Source organism: Callionymus lyra, chromosome 13 (genome assembly GCF_982586985.1).
Source record: "Callionymus lyra chromosome 13, fCalLyr1.hap1.1, whole genome shotgun sequence".
Taxonomy (NCBI): Eukaryota; Metazoa; Chordata; class Actinopteri; order Syngnathiformes; family Callionymidae; genus Callionymus; species Callionymus lyra.
The window spans coordinates 8,982,510-8,994,115 of record NC_141830.1 but is presented as its reverse complement, the minus strand read 5'-3'; the positions used below and the strand labels follow the sequence as shown (position 1 = coordinate 8,994,115).

At 39.9% G+C, this 11,606-nt stretch overlaps 1 protein-coding gene across 1 annotated transcript; it reads left to right on the top strand.

Moving 5' to 3' along the window:
* Positions 1–301: 301 nt before the first annotated feature.
* On the top strand, positions 302–11,097 carry LOC148067261 (uncharacterized). The gene is made up of 14 exons (XM_087805510.1): positions 302–371; positions 580–656; positions 1,406–1,478; positions 2,029–2,141; positions 2,209–2,234; positions 2,292–2,429; positions 8,597–8,706; positions 8,763–8,858; positions 8,927–9,010; positions 9,067–9,193; positions 9,252–9,357; positions 10,490–10,672; positions 10,736–10,810; positions 10,878–11,097. The coding sequence occupies exons 1-14, from the start codon at positions 344–346 to the stop codon at positions 10,959–10,961; spliced, it is 1,320 nt and encodes a 439-aa protein (XP_087661636.1). The 5' UTR covers positions 302–343; the 3' UTR covers positions 10,962–11,097.
* The last annotated feature ends 509 nt before the right edge of the window (positions 11,098–11,606 follow it).

Below are 11,606 nucleotides of genomic sequence, written 5' to 3'. Positions count from 1 at the left end.
AAACTATAAATTACTTGTATTTTTCTTACTCTCTGCACCATGAATGTGAATTTCTAGTATATCAAAAATGTTTTACATGTTTATCAAAATCCAGAACGGACAGAATAACAGTTCCTTTTGTGTATCGTAAGAGGAGGAAGAAGGCCGTTTCAAAATAGAAATGGGTACACATTCATTACACTCTATACCATATTTAATACATATTAAACGACATCCGGAGTTATTTGGTTTTAAACTCGTCATGTTTTTTTAGCTGTTTTTTTTCCCTCCTCTAGCTCAGTAGCGACACTCTGTGGATGGAACTGGAACTAACTCGGAACTCGGTGGAAGAAGTTGATCCACAATGGCTGCACAAGAGGAATTCTTTCCGGGTGAATATTGAGCTATAAAAAAGCGGGTTTACTGTCCAATGTTTTCTGTCTTTAGATATAATACATGTTCCAATGCTAACAAATGCTCGGTCCAGCGTTTAGAGCTGATCGTTTGGACAAGTGATCCAGTTTTATTTTTCAAACCACGCAGTTAAAAACTCTCTTTATGGTGAAACTCACGTGTGTTTTGTGACATATGTTTCCTCAGGAATATCCAAGATCCGATATTCACCCGGTGCTGCAGCTGGAGATGTTCTCTGCTTCAAACAATACAATGCACAAGAGGTCAGCGTGACTCACAGCTGCTGTTTTTCACGTGAACTGTTGGAACAAATACTTTGAAAAGATCAGTGACGTTCATGGCTGGTGAGGCACTGACTCCTCTAGTGTCATATTTACAAGTATATAAACACAAAAGAGAAACTTATTCAATTGGCTATTGGTTATTTCATATCTCATCAGCGTTCTTCACACACATATGAAGTTTAAAAATATATATGATTTAATTAATAATTGAATTGTTGTGATATGTTTATGGCAGTCATCGATTGAGGATATATATTGATTTATAGCTTCATAAACATGTCATCTTTGACATTGAAAGAGTCTTAGCTGAAATATTATTTTTAAATTATCAATTTATTTAAAGTTTTGTATCCAAAATCTTTAACCTGCCATATTTAATGATCTAAGACCTTTCAATTGGCTGAAAAATCGAAATTAGTTTTAAACAATCAATGGATATAGAAACAAATAAATGAACTAATAAATAATTTTAAAAGGATAAGCAAACATTGATTTTAAACAGTATAGAGTATGACCGTGGTAGAAAAGGATTACAAGGAAGACGCAACTGATTCAAAGCTCTTAATTTGAAAGCCAAGCGTTTATTTTCTCCTATTAAATGGAGTTTGGGGAATTTACCATAAAGTTTAGCAAGAACTCTCCTGCCTCCCCTTGACCGCACGTCCCTGGAAAAGATCAAGTGAACTCTAATGTCAAAGTCTTTTTCTGAGGTCAGTGTTGCTCTGCAGGTTCTCATGGGAAAGACTATGGAGGACTGGCTGCGCTTCTCCGTCTGCTACTGGCACTCCTTCTGTGGAACTGGTACTAACACTTTACCTCATAATAATAAATACATTTATTCAAGTTTGCAGTGAGTATACTCAGTTTATAGAGTTTACTTTTGACTTCCCCTAGTAAAAATAGGTATACTTAAGTGGACTATGAGTTAATTAAACTTATATTTGAAGTAGTATACATGAATTTTACTTTTGTCATGCTGTACTTAAAAATACTGATGTATATTTGTACTCAAGTATTTCATGATATGTACTTTAAGTAACCCTATACTATTTTATTGTGGCGATCGAGAAGTAAAGTGTGTAACTGTACAGTGGATTTGGAGATTCTTCTGTAAACTACGGTCTATATTTAGTACACTAGTAGATATAGAGTTGAATATAGTTGAAAGTATACTCCAAAAAAAAAGTTTTTTTAAGAAGTATCAAATCAATATACTACTACATATAACTTGTTATATGTAATTTCTTATATACTCGAGTATACTTGATAAAATAAACTACTTTTTGCAAGGGTTGTCACTCAGGGTTGTGATTGACAGGATCGATAACTGCTTCTCTTTGCTGATCCGAAGGTGCCGATCCATTTGGGTTTCCAACCATCCACCGGTCCTGGAACGACGGCACCCCCATGGAGGCGGCCAAGAAGAGACTGAGAGCCGCTTTTGAATTCTTCACCAAACTTGGTGTAACAAACTGAATTCACCTCCTCGGCAGTATTTGGTGTTTTTATTTATTTGTCTGCTTGTTCACAGGTCAAGTTCTACACCTTCCATGACAGGTGAGTTGAACGGAATCATGGGTAATTGATGACTTCACGGTTCCGTTGGTGTTCCAGGGACATGGCGCCGGAGGGGTCCACACTGGAAGAGACCAACCGGAATCTGGACGAGATAACGGACGAGGCCCGAAAGCTACAAGAGCAGAGCGGAGTCAGAGTTCTGTGGGTCACATGCAACCTGTTCGCTCATCCCAGGTCGGTTCCGCTGGAAAACGGTTTTATTATATATTTATAGTCTTCTACTCGTACATTTTTAAAAGCATGAAATCATTCTTTATGAAAAATTGGAAAAAAATAAATAATTTCTGTATTAAAATGTAGAATTTGATTTAAATTAATAAATTATCTATTAAAAAGTTTTTTAATTGTTTTTAAATAATGTAATTAAATATTTTCGAAATGAATGAGTTTGATAATAATTTGAATTAATATTCTTTTAAATACAATATGCTAACATTTTATTTTTAATTTAAATGGCTCCAAATTAAAAAGTATTGCATTTAGAAAATGTAGTTTTTCATGCCATCATTAACGATATGATAAAACGTGTGTATTCTTGTTTTTGTTTCTTAAACTTATTTTTTTTCAAATTGTTCTAATTATTTTACAATCTGGTTGCACAATCATATCAGTTTAAAAATAATAATAGTAAAAACACACTACAGCTTACAATAATAAATAAAACCATAATAATAAATAAATAATAATAAAATAAAACGCCTTTGAAATTGAAACATCAGAATTATTTTTTGCTTCTCTATAAATGTGATGCAAACTGTTTGTACGAATATTTCCTCACGTGGTAAATTTGATTCAATGAAACAATCTTTATCTAAAGTCTCCGACATCTGCGACACGCTACCGCCACCTGCTGTCCAATTGAGCTCATTGCTATGGACATTATTTATAATAATAATAATAATAATAATAATCTCTATTTATATAGCGCCTTTCTAGACCAGGAAGCGCTTGACAACAATAATAACATTTACACACTTTTTTTGAGGCTTCAGAAAACAACATTTTCAACATTTAGGCAACATTTATTTGCGTTCCCATGATCCGCCTGATATTAAACTATGGTTTAAAGAGATTATTGCCCGATTTTAGGGACGTTGACTTTCCACCCTTTTTTCAACTTTTTGTATTCAAATGATTATTTGGTCATGCAACGTGTGTTTGGTCATGTGACAGATGTTTGGTCATGTGACAGATGTTTGGTCATGTGACAGATGTTTGGTCTTGTGACAGATGTTTGGTCATGTGACAGATGTTTGGTAATGTGAACGATGTTTGGTCATGTGACCGATGTTTGGTCATGTGACCGATGTTTGGTCATGTGACAGATGTTTGGTCATGTGACAGATGTTTGGTCATGTGACAGATGTTTGGTCATGTGACCGATGTTTGGTCATGTGACCGATGTTTGGTCATGTAACGTGTGTTTGGTCATGGGACAGATGTTTGGTCATGGGACAGATGTTTGGTCATGTAACGTGTGTTTGGTCATGTGACAGATGTTTGGTCATGTGACAGATGTTTGATCTTGTGACAGATGTTTGGTCATGTAACATGTCTTTGGTCATGTGACAGATGTTTGGCCATGTGACAGATGTTTGGCCATGTGACAGATGTTTGGTCATGTGACAGAGGTTTGGCCATGTGACAGATGTTTGGCCATGTAACAGATGTTTGGTCTTGTGACAGATGTTTGGTCTTGTGACAGATGTTTGGTCATGTGACAGATGTTTGGCCATGTGACAGAGGTTTGGTCATGTGACGTGTTGGTCATGTGACATGTGTTTAGTCATGTGACAGATGTTTGGTCTTGTGACAGATGTTTGGTCATGTGACATGTTTGGTCATGTGACATGTGTTTGGTCATGTGACAGATGTTTGGTCATGTAACGTGTGTTTGGTCATGTAGCGTGTGTTTGGTCATGTGACAGATGTTTGGTCATGTGACAGATGTTTGGTCTTGTGACAGATGTTTGGTCATGTGACAGATGTTTGGCCATGTGACAGAGGTTTGGTCATGTGACGTGTTGGTCATGTGACATGTGTTTAGTCATGTGACAGATGTTTGGTCATGTGACATGTTTGGTCATGTGACATGTGTTTGGTCATGTGACAGATGTTTGGTCATGTAACGTGTGTTTGGTCATGTAGCGTGTGTTTGGTCATGTGACAGATGTTTGGTCATCTAACAGATGTTTGGTCTTGTGACAGATGTTTGGTCTTGTGACAGATGTTTGGTCATGTAACGTGTGTTTGGTGAGGTGACAGATGTTTGGTCTTGTGACAGATGTTTGGTCATGTGACAGATGTTTGGTCATGTGACAGATGTTTGGTCATGTAACGTGTGTTTGGTCATGTGACAGATGTTTGGTCTTGTGACAGATGTTTGGTCTTGTGACAGATGTTTGGTCATGTGACAGATGTTTGGTCATGTGACAGATGTTTGGTCTTGTGACAGATGTTTGGTCATGTGACAGATGTTTGGCCATGTGACAGATGTTTGGCCATGTGACAGATGTTTGGCCATGTGACAGATGTTTGGACATGTGACAGAGGTTTGGTCATGTGACATGTGTTTGGTCATGTGACAGATGTTTGGTCATGTGACAGATGTTTGTTCTTGTAACGTGTGTTTGGTCATGTGACAGATGTTTGTTCTTGTAACGTGTGTTTGGTCATGTGACAGATGTTTGGTCATGTGACAGATGTTTGGTCTTGTGACAGATGTTTGGTCTTGTGACAGATGTTTGGCCATGTGACAGAGGTTTGGTCATGTGACGTGTTGGTCATGTGACATGTGTTTAGTCATGTGACAGATGTTTGGTCTTGTGACAGATGTTTGGTCATGTGACAGATGTTTGGTCATGTAACGTGTGTTTGGTGAGGTGACAGATGTTTGGTCTTGTGACAGATGTTTGGTAATGTGAACGATGTTTGGTCATGTGACCGATGTTTGGTCATGTGACCGATGTTTGGTCATGTGACAGATGTTTGGTCATGTGACAGATGTTTGGTCATGTGACCGATGTTTGGTCATGTAACGTGTGTTTGGTCATGGGACAGATGTTTGGTCATGGGACAGATGTTTGGTCATGTAACGTGTGTTTGGTCATGTGACAGATGTTTGGTCATGTGACAGATGTTTGATCTTGTGACAGATGTTTGGTCATGTAACATGTCTTTGGTCATGTGACAGATGTTTGGCCATGTGACAGATGTTTGGTCATGTGACAGAGGTTTGGCCATGTGACAGATGTTTGGCCATGTAACAGATGTTTGGTCTTGTGACAGATGTTTGGTCTTGTGACAGATGTTTGGTCATGTGACAGATGTTTGGTCATGTGACAGATGTTTGGTCATGTGACAGAGGTTTGGTCATGTGACGTGTTGGTCATGTGACATGTGTTTAGTCATGTGACAGATGTTTGGTCTTGTGACAGATGTTTGGTCATGTGACGTGTTTGGTCATGTGACATGTGTTTGGTCATGTGACAGATGTTTGGTCATGTAACGTGTGTTTGGTCATGTAGCGTGTGTTTGGTCATGTGACAGATGTTTGGTCATCTAACAGATGTTTGGTCTTGTGACAGATGTTTGGTCTTGTGACAGATGTTTGGTCATGTGACAGATGTTTGGTCATGTAACGTGTGTTTGGTGAGGTGACAGATGTTTGGTCTTGTGACAGATGTTTGGTCATGTGACAGATGTTTGGTCATGTGACAGATGTTTGGTCATGTAACGTGTGTTTGGTCATGTGACAGATGTTTGGTCTTGTGACAGATGTTTGGTCTTGTGACAGATGTTTGGTCATGTGACAGATGTTTGGTCATGTGACAGATGTTTGGTCTTGTGACAGATGTTTGGTCATGTGACAGATGTTTGGCCATGTGACAGATGTTTGGCCATGTGACAGATGTTTGGCCATGTGACAGATGTTTGGACATGTGACAGAGGTTTGGTCATGTGACATGTGTTTGGTCATGTGACAGATGTTTGGTCATGTGACAGATGTTTGTTCTTGTAACGTGTGTTTGGTCATGTGACAGATGTTTGGCCATGTGACAGATGTTTGTTCTTGTAACGTGTGTTTGGTCATGTGACAGATGTTTGGTCATGTGACAGATGTTTGGTCTTGTGACAGATGTTTGGTCTTGTGACAGATGTTTGGCCATGTGACAGAGGTTTGGTCATGTGACGTGTTGGTCATGTGACATGTGTTTAGTCATGTGACAGATGTTTGGTCTTGTGACAGATGTTTGGTCTTGTGACAGATGTTTGGTCTTGTGACAGATGTTTGGTCATGTGACAGATGTTTGGCCATGTGACAGAGGTTTGGTCATGTGACGTGTTGGTCATGTGACATGTGTTTGGTCATGTGACAGATGTTTGGTCATGTGACAGATGTTTGGTCATGTGACAGATGTTTGGCCATGTGACAGAGGTTTGGTCATGTGACCTGTGTTTGGTCATGTGACAGATGTTTGGTCATGTAACGTGTGTTTGGTCATGTGACAGATGTTTGGTCTTGTGACAGATGTTTGGTCATGTGACAGATGTTTGTTCTTGTAACGTGTGTTTGGTCATGTGACAGATGTTTGGTCATGTGACAGATGTTTGTTCTTGTAACGTGTGTTTGGTCATGTGACAGATGTTTGGTCATGTAACAGATGTTTGGTCATGTGACAGATGTTTGGTCATGTGACAGATGTTTGGTCATGTGACAGAGGTTTGGTCATGTGACAGATGTTTGGTCATGTGACAGAGGTTTGGTCATGTGACAGATGTTTGGTCATGTGACAGATGTTTGGTCTTGTAACGTGTGTTTGGTCATGTGACAGATGTTTGGTCATGTGACAGATGTTTGGTCATGTGACAGAGGTTTGGTCATGTGACAGATGTTTGGTCATGTGACAGATGTTTGGTCTTGTGACAGATGTTTGGTCTTGTGACAGATGTTTGGTCATGTGACAGATGTTTGGTCTTGTGACAGATGTTTGGTCATGTGACAGATGTTTGGTCATGTGACATACTGTATGTTTGGCCATGTGACAGATGTTTGGTCATGTGACAGAGGTTTGGTCATGTGACAGATGTTTGGTCTTGTGACAGATGTTTGGTCTTGTGACAGATGTTTGGTCTTGTGACAGATGTTTGGTCATGTGACAGATGTTTGGTCATGTGACAGAGGTTTGGTCATGTGACAGATGTTTGGTCATGTGACAGAGGTTTGGTCATGTGACAGAGGTTTGGTCATGTGACAGATGTTTGGTCATGTGACAGATGTTTGGTCATGTGACAGAGGTTTGGTCATGTAACAGATGTTTGGTCATGTGACAGATGTTTGGTCTTGTAACGTGTATTTGGTCATGTGACAGAGGTTTGGTCATGTGACAGATGTTTGGTCATGTGACAGATGTTTGGTCATGTGACAGAGGTTTGGTCATGTGACAGATGTTTGGTCATGTGACAGAGGTTTGGTCATGTGACAGAGGTTTGGTCATGTGACAGATGTTTGGTCATGTGACAGATGTTTGGTCATGTGACAGAGGTTTGGTCATGTAACAGATGTTTGGTCTTGTAACGTGTATTTGGTCATGTGACAGAGGTTTGGTCATGTGACAGATGTTTGGTCATGTGACAGATGTTTGGTCATGTGACAGATGTTTGGTCATGTGACAGAGGTTTGGTCATGTGACAGATGTTTGGTCATGTGACAGAGGTTTGGTCATGTGACAGAGGTTTGGTCATGTGACAGATGTTTGGTCATGTGACAGATGTTTGGTCATGTGACAGAGGTTTGGTCATGTAACAGATGTTTGGTCATGTGACAGATGTTTGGTCATGTGACGTGTATTTGGTCATGTGACAGAGGTTTGGTCATGTGACAGATGTTTGGTCATGTGACAGAGGTTTGGTCATGTGACAGAGGTTTGGTCATGTGACAGATGTTTGGTCATGTGACAGATGTTTGGTCATGTGACAGAGGTTTGGTCATGTGACAGATGTTTGGTCATGTGACAGATGTTTGGTCATGTGACAGAGGTTTGGTCATGTTACAGATGTTTGGTCATGTGACAGATGTTTGGTCTTGTAACGTGTATTTGGTCATGTGACAGAGGTTTGGTCATGTGACAGATGTTTGGTCATGTGACAGAGGTTTGGTCATGTGACAGATGTTTGGTCATGTGACAGATGTTTGGTCATGTGACAGATGTTTGGTCATGTGACAGATGTTTGGTCATGTGACAGATGTTTGGTCATGTGACAGAGGTTTGGTCATGTGACAGATGTTTGGCCATGTGACAGATGTTTGGCCATGTGACAGATGTTTGGTCATGTGACAGGTACATGAACGGCGCAGCCACCAATCCTGACTGTCACGTGATGGCGTTCGCCGGCGCTCAGCTCAAGAAAGGCCTGGATGTTGCCAAGAAGCTCGGAGCAGAAAACTTCGGTAGAACATCTCGTCGTCCTAACGTCGCTGGATCTCATGTTTGTGTCTCACCTCAGTGTTCTGGGGCGGAAGAGAAGGTTTCCATTCCATCCTCAACACCGACGTCGCCGCGGAGCTGAAGCACATGGCCAGCTTCTTCAAGATGGCCGTCAGTGAGTAGAAGCCAGTGCACGCGCTCAGCTGGAGTCCGTCCCTAACAAGGTCATCTTCACGTCTCCAGGATACAAAGAGAAAATCGGACTCCGGTGCCAGTTCCTGATCGAGCCGAAGCCCAAGGAGCCGTGCCGACACCAGTACGACTACGGTGAGCGCACGTCGACGCCAACGCGTCGTTTCCTTCAACGTGGATCTTCTCTGCAGACGCCATGAGTGTGATCGGCTTCCTGAAGCATCACGGTCTGGACCAGCACTTCAAGCTGAACATCGAGCCCAACCACACCACGCTGGCCGGACACTGCTACGAGCACGACGTGGTCATGGCGTCCGCGTGAGTCTCCGGTGACTTCTTGCACTCGTGGCGTGGATTCTGATCGATGTGAGCCCAGGTTCGGCATGTTGGGCTCGGTGGATTCGAACACGGGTTCTCCTGACCTGGGATGGGACACGGATCAGTTCCCCATGGACGTCAAGAACACAACCATGGTTATGAAGGTTCGAGCTTTTATTCCTCTTTTCTTGTTTTAACTGACTTTGCATTTTGGGCATTTTTATAGCCACGAGTGAGAACAAAACAGGATTTTCTTCATTTTTAATTTAAATATAAACAATAAAAAAGATCTAGGATTCAAAGTACATAATTATTATAAATTATTTATTTATTAAAATAAAATGTATTCAATAAAATGAAAATATTAATGAATTAACAGTTTTTTAAAATTTAAATTCAATTTTCTTTTCTGTCACACTGTATACGATAAATGTTTTTTATTTCATTAAGACACATTTGACACGGATTATTATTCCATTTCTGAACCTTTTATGCTATAAGTAAAAATACAGTACATCTGAAAATGTTTTTTTTTTCTTTTGTTTGTAATCTCATCTCCATTTCTAATCATTTCAAATACGTATTTCAGTCCAATTTTCATGAGATTTATAAATCCAAAATGATTATCGGTAACTTAAATGTGTCACAGTGTTCATTAAGTGGTGAAACACATCGAAACACTCGCATATCGCACTGTATGGACTTTTTAAATAAAAAAAACAAACCATAAAATGTGTGTATTTAACCTTAAATACATATATATTTTTTAACTTTTATATATTTTATTTATCAAAGTTTTTTTTATAAACAATAAACAAATATTTAAGTTGATTACTCATGTTTGTGTTGCAATTAAGCCTCCGGCCGCTAGGTGGCAGCAGTCATTATGTCCTCCGCAGCTGAAGGAACAATTAAAACCTGCGAGATCACGGCGATGACTGAGGACGAGAGGATACAGTCGACTCCAGCAGCTTTTAAAAGCTGATGTTTGGACATATTTTGGTTTGAAAACAAATGAAAGCAGTTACGACTTCGTCAAGAGTCTTGTGGTCTGTAAATTTCACCAGAGTCAAGTACTGGACAATACTACACGTATATACTTGTTACTACACTATCACAACACCAGAGTCAAGTACTCGACAATACTACAAAAATATCCTTGTTCCTACGGTATCACTATATATCGTTAGAAAAGATGTTTTCGACATTAAGAAGCAGTTTAATTGCCAGTCCTGGAATATGATTTTTATGCGACTCTGGTTGGAACCTTGAGGGTCAAAGACTCCTGTTCAACAGACCATCCTGGAACAAGGAGGTCTTCAGCCTGGCGGTCTCAACTTTGACGCCAAAGTGCGCCGAGAGTCGACGGACCTGGAGGACCTGTTCATCGCCCACATCGCCGCCATGGACGCGTTCGCCCGAGGACTCCGCAACGCCGTCGCCATCCTTCAGGACGGGCTTCTCTCCGACATGCTGAAGGTAAGACGAGCTCATCATCATGGTCACGTTCCGTGTCCTTCAAAACGTTCTTCTCCGGGTCAGGAGCGCTACGCCAGCTTCAGTCACGGTCTGGGGCGCAGACTGGACGAAGGATCTGCTACTTTGGAGGAGATGGAGGTGAAGACTTAAGTTCTTTTTTTTTCTCAAAAGTATGTTTTCTCTCAAACAACTTCTTCCTCCTCAGGAGTTCGTCCAACAGAGCGGAGAACCGACGGCGACGTCAGGAAAACAAGAACAATACGAGTCCGTCTTTAATCACTATCTCTAGTTAACTCACGTGCCACGTCTGGTTAAACGTCTGGTTAAAAATAAACAGGTTAACTAACAAAGATAGAAGATTTAAAAAAAGGGGAAAACTTGGAAATACACAAGCTCGTCTATTAAAGTACGCCACAAATAAATGACCCTGTGCTTGTGTCTGATCCCTTTTTCTACGAGAGTGAATCCTAATAGTTCTTCAAATGTTTTCTTTTTTTATGATCTGGATTTGGAAGTTTCAAACTTTACAAGCGTTTATGACATGATTCGGGATTTCCCTCTCTTTTTTTTTTTTTTTTATCCCTAAAGTTTTCCGCTTATCTTGCCTTTGTCCCGTTCATTTTCCAGTTTATAATGTTAAGTAATATTAGAATTTCAAATCATGTTTTAGCCAATAATACTTTATCTTTTTACGGTTTTTGTTTACTTGTTTTTCTCCCTGCTTTGATTAAGGTGAAAGTGAGTCGCTTGAGATTAAAAAAATAATAATAATAATTTCAAGTTGATGTTTTTGTTTATAAAAACGCAACAAAGAAGTGCATTTTTTTTTTCAGGAGTAAGACAGACTTTTATTGCATAATTATTCTCCATTTAATTATTATAAATAATTAACTAGTACGTGGATATTTCAATAGCGAGCCAGTAGTTAAACTCC

Excerpts from the sequence above, each read along its gene's own strand:
- LOC148067261 (XM_087805510.1), top strand. The coding sequence starts at position 344 with ATGGCTGCACAAGAGGAATTCTTTCCGG. Across the intron at positions 8,859-8,926 it reads CTTCTTCAAGATGGCCGTCA|GATACAAAGAGAAAATCGGA; the intron begins GTGAGTAGAAGC and ends TCACGTCTCCAG. Across the intron at positions 9,358-10,489 it reads ACACAACCATGGTTATGAAG|ACCATCCTGGAACAAGGAGG; the intron begins GTTCGAGCTTTT and ends CCTGTTCAACAG.